We start from the raw sequence: 18,132 nt of genomic DNA, 5'->3' as shown, positions 1-18,132 counted from the left end.
AGAGAGAGAGAGAGAGAGAGAGAGAGAGAGAGAGAGAGAGAGAGAGAGAGAGAGAGAGAGAGAGAGAGAGAGAGAGAGACGGAAGAACAGCGAACTAACCAGACAGATAAAAGTGCTCACTGCTGATACAGACTCTCTGAATCATTTCTACTGCAGACTCTGTAAAGATGAACACATCTGCTCAGATCAGAGACTGACTCACTGCTGTAAAGGTCAATGCAAAGATCGTCATCAGATTTATTGGTGAGATTTTACCGATTGGACTCAAAGACTAATCAAAGTGTGACGTCATCGGTGAGTCATGAGCCAAAGGGCATGCGGCTGTTTTAGCATAAGCGTCATTAGAGCTTCATTCATGCTAAAGAACATTACACAAAATCAACACGAATAAGCTGTAGAATAAATTTACTATACTTAATATTTTTGCACAATAGCATGCAAAGAAGCATTCAGTATGCAACGATGATGAAACAGTATATCCTAACTAAAATCAATCTATTAAAAATCACTTTGGGTCATTGAAATACATAGCCTACAGCTAAAATAAAATCCAAAATATGCACTAGATTAAAAACATAAGTAAAAGTTTATAAAAATGAAAATTTGGAAATGACGCCTTTGCAGCTAACTAAAATAAATAAGTTGAAGTTCTAAAATAACTAAAACTGACATTAAATTAAATGTAAGATATATATAGATATTTAAGAGACAAAATTGCTAAAACTAAAGTGACAACTGGAAATATAAAACTAAAAGCTAATTCAAAATATTAATAAATGCTATAACAGTAAAATAAAAATACAGTATATAAATAATACAAAAATGACAATTTCACAAGCTCATTATGCATTCATTTAAGTCAACAAGTGTTAAAATCATCCTTAAAATTTGATATCTAAGATCTTGTGAATTTTTTTTTTACATTGGCTTTATTGGTTCTTGTTCATGTAATTTCAGTGCATTCGATAATGTTAAGTGATCCAAATTTTAATCTAAAATATGTATTAGTAAAGGTTGAGATTAACATTAAAGATTAGATGCTGTAGAAACGGTTAGTTCCTTTGGTGTTATCATTGAAATAAAATTAATTCAATTAAATGTTGTTCTAGTAACAAAAATGTTTTTATAAGTTATACAAGATTCAACTAATATTTAAGCCGGTATTTTTTAAGGCAGTGTAATAACTGTTCGTCAGCCCAATCAAATGATGAATCAGGATTTAAAAAAAGTTGATTCTGCTTGTACATTTGTCAAGGGCATGCAAAATGGATGATTATTTGTGGTGTTGCTTACGCTCATGGCTCAAATGACACTATCGCTCTGCTCACTATCTCTTTTGTTTTCCCTCTCTGTCGCATTTTCTCTCTCACACACACTTGATTTTTCTGTATGCATCTGTCAATCTCCTTCTCTCCCCCCTCTTGCAAACGTGGCTGTTTTATTTCCGGCTGAATGATTTTCTGTCTGCGCCTGCTGTGCTTTAAGGAACAGGAGAGGCCGAGGATCAATGGAGCAGATGTAAACAGGCTGCACACAGAGGTCATTCCTCCAAAACACTCTGGACCATCTCAGAAACACACACACATGGCCCCTAAAAGCATTCAGACACTAAAGTCAGGTGTAAATTGCAGGTCTCTGTTGTTCACTAAAACCATGTCAGTCAGCGATAAGTGATCATGAGTATTTTTGCAGCTACAACATCATTCTTCCCCAGCAAGAGCTTTCAATTTAACAAGGTCTTCAATTACTGCCGTTTTAATGGTGTTCACATATCTCGAAACTGACGCCTAATTCTCTGCTGGTTAGCATGTTGCTCTTCGTTGCGGTTGAGGGCACTATTGTCGTCTAATTAGCTTAAACGCCCCCAGAGGACGCTGATTGGACGGCTACAATTTGCCAAGAATTTAATGGGTTTGAAGTGAGACTGAAAAAGGAGATGTGTCTGAACACACCAAGCCAAACATTTGACCTCCTTTTACATCACATTTGTTGAAATTGCTCTTCACAGTGCATTTTCAATTTAAAAGCTGCTGGGAAAAACTTTTCACTTGGAGCTGCTGGGAAAAACTTTTCACTAACACTTTAATTCAACTTAAAAGTTAAAACTTTTTTTTAAAAGTTATACAAGATTCAGATCATTTTCTTAAAGCTGGTTTAATGTAATTTAAGTTGAAATTACTTATGCATCTAAGGTCATTGTCGCATTTACTCTCTCTTACGCACACTGTTGGGAAAAACTTTGCTAACACTTTAATTAAAGCCTTTATGTATAGTGCATTATTAATAATGTACGCTATAATGCGTTATTAATAATTGTCATCAAAGTTAAAAAAATCCTTGTTGCATCTAAAATTGGTTGTTTGTCATGTGTCAAGTGACCTCGAGCGGTGGAAGGTACTATATAACATTTTCAAAGGGAGGTTCAGTTAGCAGATTAGTATTTTAAATGTATCATAAATGTGATTACAATTATTCATTAGATCACTCAATGCAATATAAGGTGCATTGCAAGGCATGCAATACATTAATATATTAAGGCTTTAAGTAAAGTGTTACTAAACATTTTATAGGTTTATTTATACATTGTAAAAAATAAAAACGCAAAATGTACTGGTTATTTTCTGCCAGTACATTATCCAGTAATTTTACAGAAACTTCCATTAACCCTTGAAACACAAACTAATATAATGTGTAATTCAAAATACAGGTTAAAAAACCAATACGGAAAATTCCTTCATATTTATACAGTACATTGTGCCCTATTTTTACAGAGTTTATTTTTTATATATACACTGCTGTTCAAAAGTTTAGGGTTGGTAAGATTTTTCTAGGTTACACTTTATTTTAAGGTGTCATTATTGTTATAGTGTAATTGTATAGTTCAGTACTTATATTAATGAAGGGTAATTAGGTTGAGGATAATTTGCATGTAATTATACATCATTTACTGTTATTACTACAGTACATTTATGTAACGTGTAACAAGGACACTGTAGAATAAAGTCTTACTTTTTTCTGTAATTTTTTTTTAAAGACTTCTGCTCATCAAGGCTGTGTTTATTTGTTAACAAATACAGTAAAAACAGTAGAATTCAAAACATTTTATATTACTATTGTAATATATTTTAAAATATAATTTATATCTGTGATCAAAGATGAATTCGCAGCATCATTACTCCAGTCTTCAGTCACACGACCCTTCAGAAAACATTCTGATATGATGATTTGCTGCTCAACAAACTTTTCTGATTATAATTAATGTTCAAGAAATTGATTTGTTTCACAATTACTTAATGAATAGAAAGATCATCAAAATTGTTGTTAAATTATAAATTACTTTATTTCATTTTTTTATCAATGTAATGCATCCCTGCAGAGTCCATGCAAAAATTGCAATTTCTTATACTCAGCCCAAATAACTTTTGAATGGTTGTAAACAGCTTTTGCCTAAGATATCTTGCCATTTTTCTACATCTGAAAACGTCTAAAGATAAAAGGCTGATGTCGGAAAAGAAAAGGTGCGATCCAACTTTAACCAGCACATGATGGTCATTGAATAGCATGCAGGTTTTTGCACTGATTATTCCACATGCAAAAATGTTACGGTTCAGTCTTTCTAGCAACTCGAGCTGTTTTTTACACTTTATAAACTGTTATTTTCTGCTCCAAGCAGTCCGAACTATCTGGAGTGTCCTTGAGGCTGTAAACATATGAGTCAGAGTCAAAGTGCTTTCTCTCCATCTTCCTCTTCCCCTCTCGGCCCATTTATCCACATCTCGCTGTACGAGTCCTCCAGCTCTCACAAAAATAACTTCTCTTCTCTGTAATTGCTGACAGGTGTCACAGCCCTGCTTCCTGTTTACCACAATACCTGAATACCTCTATAGGGACGGATGACACATTTAGTGCACGGTGAGCAAAATGTACCTAATGAATGCAAGTTCAAGTTAACTGAGTGAGGAAGAGATGGCGAATCATGACTACTTCATTCCTTGAAAATTCTGATAGCAAGAAAGAGCTAGGAAGTACAGAATACATGGAATACATGCGACACTGTAACGGATTCGATTCATTTCCATGGCTCAAATTGTTCATTTCAATGAATAAAAAAATGATTTAGCAGTTCTCTGACTCTCTTACAGGGTCTTAAAGGGATAGTACATCCCAGAATGTTAATTCTGTCATGATTACTGTCGTTCAAACCCGTAAGACATTCAATCATCCTCAGAACACAAATGAAGATGTTTCTGATAAAATCGAAATCTTTCTGTCCCAACATTGACATGTACGCAACTACGACTTTGATGCTTCAAAAAGTTCATGAAGGGATTGTAGGGTTGAAACTAATCACAGATGTTTGAAACTGAACAAAGACATTTGCTTTACTGTTTTTAATTCCTAAATGAATTCCTAATAGTGCATCAAGCCCTGTAGGGGGTCTAATTGTCACACCTTTAGTACGGTTGGGGAAGTTGTAATTATCTGATCGGTCAGTTTGAATGCCTCTCTTGGGTTTCAGTCACATGGTCAAGGAAGGGATAAAAGAAGACTGATCTATTGCTCTGGGCTTCTTTTTCTATCACTTCTTTTTGACTCTTCTTTTCCTCTGCATGAGTCCCTTTTTCTTTGCCTCCTCTTGTCTCTCTCTCTCTCTCTCTCTCTCTCTCTCTCTCTCTCTCTCTCTCTCTCTCTCTCTCTCTCTCTCTCAGGTAACATTATACATATATGCTGGGTTTGATTAATGGTATAAATTATCATCTTATATATATTTTTATTAATATTTGAAGTGTAATCATAACCAGATATTGTCATTAAAACTTTTCAATTATAGATGATGTGCATGCTAGCTAGTTTTTGTTCTGTATTAACTTTGATGTGCTACCTATTGCAGTACAATATCTTCCCACTATAGCAACAGTCTCACACATATTTTGCCATTGTAAGGGCACTTATTTCTGTTGTTGGTGTAGGTAGCAGTGGTTGGTAAGAGACCAGAAATGTACAGTTTTCTACCATCTTGCTGATAAAGTTTCTGTAGTCTTTCAGGCCTCCTGCAGTCTGAACCACTGTAGGCAAACCACCCTAACAAGATCATAAAACTAATATAAATTGAACTAACAAATTTCCTGGAGATATTCGGTCACTATTCACATAAACATTCATCAATTCACACATCAGTCATGGTAAACAGAAGCTCAAGCATGTTCCAATAACCAATGAGGTTTATTCATGTGTTAAATTCAATGAGGTTTGTTCTTGCGCGTAAAAGAGATTCGGTTGAGCTTCTGTTTATGTTTGCTGATCAAAATTTAAATGAGAAAAAGCCTAAATTCAATCTGTTCATCAATCGATCGAGTCTCTTTAAAAAATGTTGGACTAAACCGCTCAATTCAACTGGATTAGCTTTACGATCTCTTTGAGCTTTTTGAAGCGTCAGCATGTTTTTTGTGTGTGCTTATTTCATCCATTAGTTCGAAAGATCAGATAAATCCCTCCCCTTGAAGAAATCAGGACAGAAGAGGTCAAATGTGGACAAAAGAGACAGATTAAAACACCAGGTGTAAACGGTACGTGCCTCCCTCGTCTACTTGTGATCCGATCGACCGAAACGCATCTTAATACCAGGTGTAAACAGGGACTGGATAGGGGAGCGTGGGGCCAAACCTAACACGGGGTTAGTTGCAACACACAAGATTTAACACTTTCCACACATGCCAGGATGACGAAACTTAGTGTATAAACGTCCTAGTTGCCATATCAACATTATTTAGATGAATTATTCATTATTATTATGTTTTGCACTATGTTGTATAGCTGTATTTAGTGATGTGTTTGTTGTCAAACAAAACAAAATTAGTTTAATTTTTAATGGTAAAAAAGGCATTCTTTTATTTTAAAAAGTTAAAAATTGTATTTATTGACAAAATCTTTTAGTTTGTCTTGGATATTTTTTTGATTATATCAGGTAACATTTTAATCTGTCATATGGTCATTTTACTATGTAAAACTATAGCCCCGTTTCCACCAAAAATACCCGGAACAATTTGTACCAGGAACTTTTTTACAGGAACTTTTCTTCCCCCCAGACCTGCAACTGTCTGGGTTTCGACCGCGATCTAAAGTTCCGAGAAGATTAGGCAGATTAGTCCGGTGATGTAGGACTGCGCGCGACTGTTCCTCCAAGTCAGTGAAGGACATGTCTTACTGCAGTAATCATTTTTGTGTGTACCGACTGAAAGATGGACTATTTACATGAGACGTTATCTAAACCGATCTGGTGTTTACATGTGAATGACTTTCAATCACAATCATTTTGTCACATGCAGTTTGTCTGCCGCATCAAAAATGTCGCCGCTGTTTTCTCCAGCAGCTGAATGTGTTTACTGTAGCCATAGCAACTCTTAAAGGCCACCAGGACTAATACAGTATTATTTATAGCTATTTATTTGTTGTAAAGTGTAATAGTCATCTCAGAAAAAAAAATTCTTCTGTCAGGCGCAGTTAAAGTAAAAACTGCCTGGGGCAATATACGCTGTGTCATTACTCCAACATTATCTTCATAACTTACGAAATAAAAAGTTTACCCCTCCGAAAAATTAACTTTCCTCTCTTGTCAACATGAGCGCGGCGCGCGCCGTCACGTCATGTAAGGACACACACTTAAAAGTAATCGGTCAGGTCGTTTACATGGTGAAAAAAAATTAATAACGAGTATGGAAGAGATTCAAGCTGTGCTCCTTTTGCTGGTTATGTATAGGTTTACTAAGGTAATTAACAACGACATTAAAGAGCACTAATATGCAGCAGCATGCAGCATATTCAGAAAGCTTGTAAAGCTAGATTTAAAATGACAATGTATATTATTATCAGCTATTACGGACATTACGTGGCGCGCGCCATTAGACAGAGCGCAAGACTGATATTTACTGAACGAGACTGAACCTCGCAAGACTTTTAAAAATGCCCGTTGAAATAAAATGGTGCTTGATTTAAACCAATCAGCATGTTCAGCGCCCAAGTCCCGCCCTCGAAAGTTCCTGAACTTTGAAAAAGTACTACCTCGCGAGCAGGGCCGTTTGGAGGGGGAAATATTTACCCGGAACTTCATTTAGACCCTGGTTCCTGCGGTCTAAACACACAAAGTACCACCCAAAGTTCCTGGTTCCTGGGTAAAGTTCCTGCGGTGGAAACGGGGCTTATGCCGACTATGGGGCATGTTGTCACATTTCACTTCCACTCTTTCAGGGTTCAAGATAAAAGTATAAACTGTATTAATGAAACAAAACCACATAATTGTACTAGACGTGTGAAACTAATGCGGGAAAAAATGTATACTCTGAACCCCGAGTGGATTTACACAAACTGAGGTTAACTTAGGTTGTGCCCCGCTCTCCACTATTACTTTGTTCACTGTTGCTGATAATTGTATTCTGCTGCCATGTGAACGTGACCATAGTCTTTGCTCTCGCTTACCAAACTTTTCGTCATCTTTGGGGTCATGTAGCGCGATTCGCTCCAAGCATCTCTCCTCCTCACGCTTGATGACACATTTAGAGATCTCTGAATGTATGGGCCACATCTGGAATAACAAACAGATTAAAAAAAACATCAATAAACCAGAACAGCACTAACAAACAGCAGCAGCAGACAGGATCAAACCACACAAAAATGTTTCCACTAACAATGTGCCTGTATATACAGTAAACAAGATGAAAATAGACCTGCAAAATCTGTGCTGGTTCATTTACCTCAACAAAAAAAAAGAGAAAAAAAATTCACAGACTTTATTTTCTAAAAAAGTTTTATTCTTTCTGTCTCTGTCGGTTTGATACTTTGCTGGACTGAATATCCATCTCTGTAAAAATCCAGCTATCCAACAACAATAAAAATATCCAGCTCATTTTATGTGGTTTCTACCTGCTCTAAATGGTTGTAGGTGGATCAAGCTGGTTAGCGGTTGTCCTAGAACTAGACCACATAGAGCCAGCACCAAACCAGCTACTACATTTCAAAATTTAGCAGGTATGACCTGGTTTGATATCACATCTAACCAAATATTCATTTGTAACCAACAAGAAGACTTAGGGCCCTATAATACACCCGGTGAGACGCCAGACGAGACAAGTTTCAGCCCGATGCAGTTATCATTTTCACATCCAGTGACACATTGTTTAAATAGCATATGCATTTATGCCCATCGGTTCACCCATGGGTGTGCTGGTCTGAAAAAGAGGTGTGTTCAGGCGCATTGTTGGCGTGTTGCTATTTTGAGGAGCTGAAACCGACTGCACCATTGACCAACAAATATCTAATGTCAATAGAGTGTAGTATTTTTTGTGTCAGTTAATTAAAGGGCGCGTTAGTTATATGTGCTTATAGACGGGTGCACAATGCTCTACTTATTACACACACTGGGACGCGCAGCAGCACACAAATTAAATATTAAAGCGTTCAGTCTTTCCACTCAAAAATTCCGTCATGTAAATAGCGAATCCGCCATTGTGCACGCGCAACTGCCTTTTAAAGTGAATGGGAGAAGAGAGAAGAGACTCTAATTGGTTTATTGCGCGTTATGCCTAAAACATGCGCCTGGAGCACAGACCGTTTTTTCGTCTTTTCGTTTAAACTAGCAAAAGGGGACTCGGACTCAGGCCGTGAGGGCATCTGCGCCGTGCGCTTCAGATGAGGTTTCTTGGACCCATTTCTGCCAAACTCTTGTATCAAATGTTGTGACAAAAATTTTAAACAATGATTTGTCTGTATAGTGGGATGTGAATTATACAGCAAAATTGTTAGGGTTCAAATTAAATGAGCTTGTATGTTTTTAGTTTGTTTTTGACATTATTTTGCATTTGTGCAGCCAGTACGAATGCATACGAATTTTTCAGCAAAGCTCTTAAAGTCAGCTATAAAAAACTAAATAAAATAAATTAATTAATAATAAATAAATAAACAAATAAATAAATAAATAGAGCTATTAAGGCTGTACACAAAATAAAGACTAAAAAGTATAGTAAACACACGATAGACATGTCATTGAAAAACACACTAACTTCCATACAAGAATATTTCACATTTTGACAAATTAAATCTATAATAAATCTCCAAGTAAACTGATGTACTGTCCATTGATCCTAATGGAAAGCACTTGAGGAGCCAACTGTTGCTATGGTTACCTCCTACTGCAACTGAGTGAAAATACATGCTCTGAGTAACGTGTAAATGTGTGGTTATTCAAACGTCACTCTATGAAAATCCAAAAATGTATAATGTATTGTAAAGCTAGGGGTGGGCGATATGACCAATGTCCTATATCAAGATATGAGTAATTACATTTCATGGTAGCGACGACTGGGTTACTTAAAAATGACTTCATTCCATGATGTTGAAGTTATGTGAACAAATCATGTTTGTTTAACTTAATTGATTCATGTGGAACCGATGTACATGATTAAATCATGTTAATCCAACACACATTTTTTTCAATGTATGAGACAAAATCTCAATTTAAACTGGTTTATCTTCTCCACCGGAATGTCCCCCACAATGAAGCATTATATATTTAGATATATAAACATTTTGTACATTTATTTGTCGCCTAACCATTAGTTTTGCCTTCGTTTGAAACATTTAAGCCAATAAGCCTTAATTGTAAGGGTCGGGTCAGACCTCAAAATCTCTAAAAGGATTAGATCTAAAAAGATCCTGTCTGCTGTCTGCATTCCATCAAAAATAAAACCTCCCAAACACAAATAATTCAATGAGTGATGTTTCCATTTGTGTTGCTGCTGACCAGATTCTGTGAATCCACTGCATTTATTTGACTCAGTATATAAATAAATACATGCATGTGAAATGCTGAGCTTCTGCCTCTAGGAATGAGAGATGATATACATCCAAGTGGCAATACATACTTCTTGTTTTATAGAAAAATCACAAATGAGATCTCAATTCCTCTTAGATCAAGAATTTAGCTATAGCTTCTCAGATGATTATCATCAAACTCTTCCGAGGCCGAATGATCTGATCTGTCCACTTTCATTTTTATAGCTCTAAACTCTTACTTTATGTTAATAATTGTCTCATTTGTGTCTAGAATTTTAGGAGAAAAACCTCAGACAAAGTTGAAATTTTAATCAAATTGCATACCTCATTACACTTTCAAAGACATAAAGGCGTAATCTGAGCAATATTTTTATGGACTTTTACCTATTTAGCAATGAAATTCACAAACCATCAAAACCCTCCGTTTCTACAAAGTTGCATTTCTTTGAAAAAGACAAATACAAATGACATTAAAGATAAGATGCTCTAATCTTTAATACCTCACCATAGGGAAATTACAGAGAACTAACAGAACATTTTTCACAGAACTGTAGCTGCATGTATCTTCAAAACCACAGGATGTGCTTTACCTTTAAAGGAAAAAAAAAAATCAATGCTAGTGTGTTTTGCCAGTTGGTTTCACTCAGCTATCTCTAAGGTGTCCTGAGTGGCTAAAGTGTTGCTTTTCATGTGGTTGCCAGGGTTTTATCACTAACTAAATCTATAAAATAAAAAAATTAAATGAAAAAAAAAAAAAACATTTCTAGGGTTTACAAAGAATGGTGTGAAAAGGGAAAAACATCCAGTGTGCGGCAGTCCTGTGGGCGAAAATGCCTTGTTGATGCTCGAGGTCAGAGGAGAATGGGCCGACTGATTCAAGCTGATAGAAGAGCAACTTTGACTGAAATAACCACTCGTTACAACCGAGGTATGCAGCAAAGCATTTGTGAAGCCACAACACACACAACCTTGAGGCGGATGGGCTACAACAGCAGAAGACCCCACTGGGTACCACTCATCTCCACCACAAATAGGAAAAAGAGGCTAAAATGTGCACAAGCTCACCAAAATTGGACAGTTGAGGACTAGAAAATGTTGCCTGGTCTGATGAGTCTCGATTTCTGTTGAGACATTCAGATGGTAGAATCAGAATTTGGAGTAAACCGAATGAGAGCATGACTCCATCATGCCTTGTTACTACTGTGCAGGCTGGTGGTGGTGGTGTAAGGGTGTGGGGATGTTTTCTTGGCACACTTTAGGCCCCTTAGTGCCAATTGGGCATAGTTTAAATGCCACGGCCTACCCGAGCATTGTTTCTGACCATGTCCATCCCTTTATGACCACCATGTACCCATCCTCTGATGGCTACTTCCAGCAGGATAATGCACCATGTCACAAAGCTCGAATTATTTCAAATTGGTTTCTTGAACATGACAATGAGTTCACTGTACTAAAATGGCCCCCACGGTCACCAGATCTCAACCCAATATCATCTTTGGGATGTGGTGGAACGAGAGCTTCGTGCCCTGGATGTGCATCCCACAAATCTCCATCAACTGCAAGATGCTATCCTATCAATATGGGCCAACATTTCTAAAGAATGCTTTCAGCACCTTGTTGAATCAATGCCACGTAGAATTAAGGCAGTTCTGGAGGCGAAAGAGGGTCAAACACAGAATTAGTATAGTGTTCCTAATAATCATTCAGGTGAGTGTATAATTTAGCATCATAAAATCTGCTAAATATATATATATATGACTGACAATAAACTAGAAAATAAAACCAAACAGAGATGAAAACTAAAACTGAAATAAAAAGTAATATAAAAAAAGATACAATCAATAAAAATTACAAAAGCAACAACAAATTAACAACAAATTTAACAAATTAAAATGAAAACAAAAGAATTCTACAAGCTAAGCTAATTCAAAATGTTGATAACAACTATAATATTATAAATTATAATAGTATAAACTACAATAGTATAAAAATACTAAAATGACACTGGTGAACTATACAGTTTTCAAAAAACATTCTCAGCAAATTATTTTAAATAATTGAACCAAGCCAATCAGCAACGAGGTGAATCACAACATTACAAACTTTGATTTGAAAAGATTGTAAAAAAAGTATATGAAAATTGTACTTAACAGCTTTAGTGAGGGAAAGAACTACAATCCCTTGAAGCATTGAGAACAGTGCATTCAAACTAAAAATATATAAAACAGTGATTATATATGAAAACAATATACACTGAAAAAATTATTGTTCAAACTTGTTCAAATTGCTAAATTAAAATAAACCAAAGCAACACAATTGCTGTACATTTTGTCCAAAGTCAGTTGTGTTGAATCTACTTAAATATAAGTCGAATTGATGTCAAACTTAATCAGTTTAAGTGGTGTTACATAATAATAATAATAATAATAATAATAATAATAATAATAATAATACAGTTTATTTATAAAGCAATTTACATTTTAAAGAACATCTCAAATTGCTACAAAGGGAGAGAAAGAATAAAATAAAATTAAGAATTAAGTTAAAATCAATACATACAAAAAATGAATGATTTGTGTTGCCTTAACTGAATCTGGGCGGGGCTTGTTAGTTTCCAGCATGATTTGCATATGGCAAAATCAAGAGCAAGTAAATGTTGTTATTTTATATGTAAAAGTGTTTTGCATGTATTTTTGAGCAAAAAGAGAAGGGGGAGACTTGATTGTGTTTAATAAAGTGTAATATTACATTATGTTTGAGTGTATTTTAAGTTACAGCAAAATATGCATACATATTCAAATATTTAAGTATTTTCAGAGTGTAGTAGGGATATCAACCTGATTACAAAATGGGCAAAGCGTTTGTTGGCATGTTTTCAACATCAATTCAACTCTGATTGGTTGAATTTTCTGTGCAGCATCATGGGAATTGTAGTTTTTCTACTGTTAAACGTAATCATTTTAAAACTAAGTTGAAATAATCCAGGCTGATGGCTTCAACAGAAGCAAATACTATTGATTAACAACATTGTAGCTCACGGTATGTCTTTAAAGGCTTATCATCTATTTGTTAAAATTCATTTATTTGTTTCTCTTTGGAGAGTTTTTACATGGAACCCGACTGTTGGACTTTATTGGAAGCTGGTTCCTGGGGTTTTCTGGATGCTTGCATAAAGTCTCTACGATATTCTGGTCTCTAAATATGATGGCTTTGGATTTGCAGGGATAGGTTACCCAAAAATGAAAATGCTGTCATCATTTACTCACCCTCAAGAGGTTCCAAACCTAAATTTAAATGTCTTTGTTCTGAAAGATTTGGAAGAACGTTTGTAACCCAGCGGATTTCACCCCCATTGGCTACCATAGTATTTTTTTCTTCCTAATTTGTTAGTCAATGGGGGGTGAGATATGCTTGGTGATTTGCTAAATGATGACAGAATTTTCATTTGTGGGTGAACTATCCCATTAAATGAGAAACCGTAATCGAGATCCTTGCCATACAAACGTCACTAATCGTCAAATTTGTTAAATATAACCATGCGAATCCAAAGCACACACAAATACATGATTGTCTCTGCTCTTACCAGGCTGATGATGAGGAAGAGGACGAGGAAAGACACTCTTGCCATGTGTCTATGCATTCTGCTCACGATTGTTCCCAGAGATCTCACGTACAGCATTATAAAGCCTAAAAGAGAAGGTGTATTGTTTTAAAATACAGAGAGAGAGAGAGAGAGAGAGAGAGAGAGAGAGAGAGAGAGAGAGAGAGAGAGAGAGAGAGAGAGAGAGCTGCTTCAGTACTACTATATCATAACATACTGCACCAGAGTAGCTGATGTTCAGTCTGGACCTACAACAACAAAACCAAAACCCCTACATTCTTTATTAAATACAAGCCCATCTCAAATAATCAAATCTCTGATCGCTGAAGTGCGCAGGAACGACGTGGAGGGAGGGGTTTACGGGAAGTGTGTGTCGACCAGATTTACTGATCCACAGCGCATCTAAGGAGGTATAAAAACCCTTAAGACGAGACCTGTGCGAGGATAGTCTGCGGTCTCCGAGCCGCCGCTGTCTTACTCATCTTTATTAGATCCCAAAAAAGGAATAAATGGATGAATCATAGTGAAATAAAACACACGGAACGACTACAGATTCAATTACATGCAACTGTAGAATTCCTATCCTGCAAGATCAGAAAAACAAGATTTCTACGACACCGGTGATTTAAGAGGAAAAGTGTTTCCCTCCCACTGAACCTCTGGTTGAACGTGAATGCTTTACATTCACTGAGCTCTCCTATTGTAGAAAATGTCTTTTGCTTGTAATGCACTGTTCTCCGTACTATTTTTTGTAACCCTATGGGATGCAAACAGGCACTTCAAGGAGAGAAAGACAGTGGAGTGTCAATCAAACAGAAGGTTTTTTAAATGGATGCAAAACACACACAGAGCCTCTGATAACCATCATAATGAGAAGCACAGGGCTGAACACGGCTCTGTTTCTGAATGGGCTCTGTGTCTTAAAGCAAAGAGAAAATAGCATCTGGCAATGATAACGACGGTCATTTAACATGGTATGTTCTTGTGTATTTTTATAACGCTAATGCTATTGTGATCTACTGTATTGCTGTAGCCTATTAATGGCGAGGCATCTTTTCCACTACACAAAAACATAACACAAAGAGGAAAGCATCACATTTTAGGCACTAAACCAACACAGTGTGCATCTAAAAAGTACTTCACATGATGCCAAACATTTACAAGGTCAAAAGTGTGTGAGAATGTTTAACAAAATAGAGGTCATTACTATGCATGTGATTGGTTCTGAGGCCATCATTTGAAAGGGAACATACAGTGCTTGGACTCGTTTGCATGCATGTGAAGGCAGTGTGCTGTGACTCACTGCATGCCTTCATATTCACTGCAGAAATCTGGATTGATTTACTGATGATGGTGTGAGGCGTTAGAGAAAGACAACAGACCTAATGCATGAGAGAATCCATCAGAATTGGCTGATTATTGGCTTTACACTGGTGCTTTGCTGTAAATGGCATAAGACGCACATGAGTTTGGTTCAAATCAGTGCATTTGTTGTTTAGATCATATTTCACCCCAAAATAAAATAAAAAGCATAATGCTTTTGCATATGTTTATGTCACATTGTTCCTTCCTATAGTTGCCAGTGCCACAAGATGTTTTACTTCTGAGTTTGGCTGTAATTTTCATTATTCTTAGGGACGGTTCTCATTACTGTAATAGAGTAATGGAATTATATCCTGTCTGGACAGTTTTTTATTTCATTTAAATCAGGCTATACGTTAAAGGTAGAATAACAAACGCAGCCTCAATTTATCAATATATTTTCTGCATTACACTCAATTGTGATGGTCTTGAAAATAAGGTCAAGGTGGGGGGAAAAAGTGATGTATGCTAATATAATTTCGTTTTTATGTTTTTTTTTTTCGTGAGAAGAAAGAAGCTTCGTGAGATTCACACATTATAATTTATAGAAAAAACAACACTCCTATACTATGCGTCAAACATGTTTTGGATGCATTTAAAGTGCTGATGTTGATAAAGAGGTACATTATAACCCATAAATCATCTTTAAATTGCACGCCTGAGCATATATCAAACAAAGGCAATAACCTCCGCGGAATATTCACTCATCGTATATTAATGATTAAAACACGCGTGAATCGAATGAGAAACATGTCGTTTGCAGTCGTATTGTGAACGGAGGTCGCCCACATTCAGTGTATCGCTGTAGCGCTAGACTGCGATCAATGACTGAAGAAACGTGAAGAAGAACAAACTCACCATCACAGAAGGGCACGCGATATAATCCTCCTTCTTTATAACGTCTGCAAATGGACGGTTCGCTTCGTGCACCTGCGATTTCAACTTTGTCATCCGCGTCTCACCGCGACAGACTGGAGTAATGAAGGTCTGTAGAGCACTAGAGGAGTGTGAGGGCGAAGAGAGCTCGCGCGCGTGTGTGTGTGTGTGTGTGTGTGTGTGCTCGGTGATTCCCTCGCAGTCTCTGCTGCTGCCGACTATCACCTGCACTGAGGAACACCAGCATCACTGAACACAACTCACATTATTAAAACATCACACACCATTATTCATCATCATCCCCGAACAATTCACCCTCAGTCAACACATGCCACAATTTTTCACCAGTTGGCATTATGCATTCAACGCTTGTTGTTGTTTGAATTTCTAATTGTTACTATAGTAGCCTAATGCATTTACTAGTGAATAAACTTACTGACTATTATCACCAATATCGCTCTCTTCAACACCGAACATTCTTATAAATAAACCATCACTCGCCATTATTCACCAACAGTGATTTGTGGTTGCTAGTGTTAATTCATACCATTATTCATCATCATCACTAATATTGCTTTCCAATACTAATTTTATATTACCAATCGCTTACTAATATTCACCATCATTATTCACCATCATTCACCAAAACTGTTCATAATTATTCTGTCTGCTATGGTGTCCGTCTTGGGTCTTTTAGGCGTTTAAATGCTTCCTTTGGGGCAAATCATTTGGAAATATGGCTTAGCTTATCACTTTTATGTCGATGAAACTCAAATTTACATTAGCTCCAAATATGATCATCTCTACAATTCTCTCAGAGAGTGTGCAGAAAAACATGGATGCACCATTTTTTAAAAATTGAATTGTTCCAAGACAGAGGTTAATTTGATTATGGATGATAGTGTCATATGCCATATACTCCAGCTCTTAACCTTGGTGTGATATTTGACACACATCTGACATTAGACTCACATGTTAAAAGTGCCACTAACATCCTGCATTTTTTTGTTTTTCTTTGTTTTGAGTCTATTATTGTGGTTTATAACCCATTAATTAATGAACAACCATTATTCTTTATCACTAATATTGTTCTCAAAAACTGAACATCAAATTAAACCACCACTTATAAAAATCATCATTATTCAACATCACCGAACCGTCATTCACTAAGAGCGAACACTTATTATTCACTAACCTGCATGATATTTCAATGCATTTTCTTGCCTTTCTTTGTTTTGTGAGTTTTAAATAGTGATTTATGACCCATTAATTAATGAACAATCATTCAACATCACTAATATTGTTCTCAGACACTAAATATATAATTTATATAAATGCATTATCAATCACCAACAGTGATCACTTCACAACTTTTCACTAATCGGCATTATGCACTTTACACAGTTAAAATGCATAATGCATGTTTGTGAATTTCTTATTGTGGTTCATAATCCGTTAACTAGTGAACAATGCTACAATTATCATCACTAATATTGATCTCCAACACGGAACATCATATATACTAATAAACAATCCTTCACCAATGAACACTATAGTCACAATTTTTCACCAAAAGTATTTCTTTGAAGACTGTTTTGCCAGTTTCTAATTGTAGTTTGCACTCCAATAACTAGTGATCAGTCCTACCGTTTTTCATCATTATTTGGCATCACTAATATCACTCTCAAACACTGAAAATCTCTCATATTAATAAACGCTCACTCACCATTATTTACCATCACAGAACCATCAGCACTAATATCATTCACCCTTACTCAAACTGACCTAACATAATTCTCGTAACATAATTCACACTCACCCACATTATTCACGCCATTATTCATCATCACTGAAGATACAGTACCATCACTCACCATTACACACAATCAGTGAACTATCACACAAGTTCAAACTAGTTAGCACAGTTCAACATGAGAGCACTGTAAATAGAATAGCCCCTGTTTGTATGCTTTCATAAAATATGGGTACATAATACGAGTACCGTTTGTTAGCGGTGCATTTTTGTGTGAGTGTTTGTTTGTGTGAGGTCTCTAGAAGAGTTGAGTTTTTTTACGGAAACGGCTAATGTACAAGCTGGAATTTGTTCCACCATCGAGGCCAAGAATAAAGAAGCTGTATATAAAATCTGGACAAGCTGGAATCCATGATGTGGAGAGAAGCGGAGCAGATCCGGCTGGACTTCACCGTCTCTGATCAGTCATACGAGAGTGTTGTCTTCTTTAAGCTCTGTCTAGCTGTGCTGTTGTCTCTCACTTTGGAAGACATTCAGCATTCAAAAGTTTGAGGTCAGCACGAAATTAAATTAAATACTTTTATTCAGTAATGATGCATTCATCTGATCAACAGTGATATAAAGACGTCTATACACTGAAGCCCTGAAAGCAGCAAGAACAAAGTATGACTCGTCCATCATTAGTGATGATGCTGCAAACCCTAACAAGACTTTT

The 18,132-nt window shown here is 36.3% G+C and overlaps 1 protein-coding gene across 4 annotated transcripts in view; it reads right to left on the bottom strand.

Moving 5' to 3' along the window:
* The window catches only part of adcyap1r1a (adenylate cyclase activating polypeptide 1a (pituitary) receptor type I), a 41,077-nt gene extending 25,223 nt beyond the window's left edge, over positions 1-15,854 (bottom strand). For 2 of the 4 annotated variants that reach the window (XM_067452755.1, XM_067452756.1), the window contains exons 1-3: positions 15,647-15,852; positions 13,409-13,512; positions 7,474-7,579 (exon numbers count right to left, since the gene is read on the bottom strand). In XM_067452755.1, the coding sequence (XP_067308856.1) occupies positions 7,474-7,579; positions 13,409-13,504 (202 nt within the window). In that variant the 5' untranslated portion in view covers positions 13,505-13,512; positions 15,647-15,852. Of the gene's footprint in view, positions 1-7,473; positions 7,580-13,408; positions 13,513-15,646 lie in introns of all 4 variants that reach the window. The other 2 variants (XM_067452753.1, XM_067452754.1) reach the window with 2 other exon arrangements.
* Positions 15,855-18,132: the final 2,278 nt, after the last annotated feature.

Source organism: Pseudorasbora parva, chromosome 9 (assembly GCF_024679245.1).
Source record: "Pseudorasbora parva isolate DD20220531a chromosome 9, ASM2467924v1, whole genome shotgun sequence".
Classification (NCBI taxonomy): domain Eukaryota; kingdom Metazoa; phylum Chordata; class Actinopteri; order Cypriniformes; family Gobionidae; genus Pseudorasbora; species Pseudorasbora parva.
The sequence above is the reverse complement of the archived record's forward strand: the minus strand, read 5'-3'. Positions and strand labels throughout refer to the sequence as shown.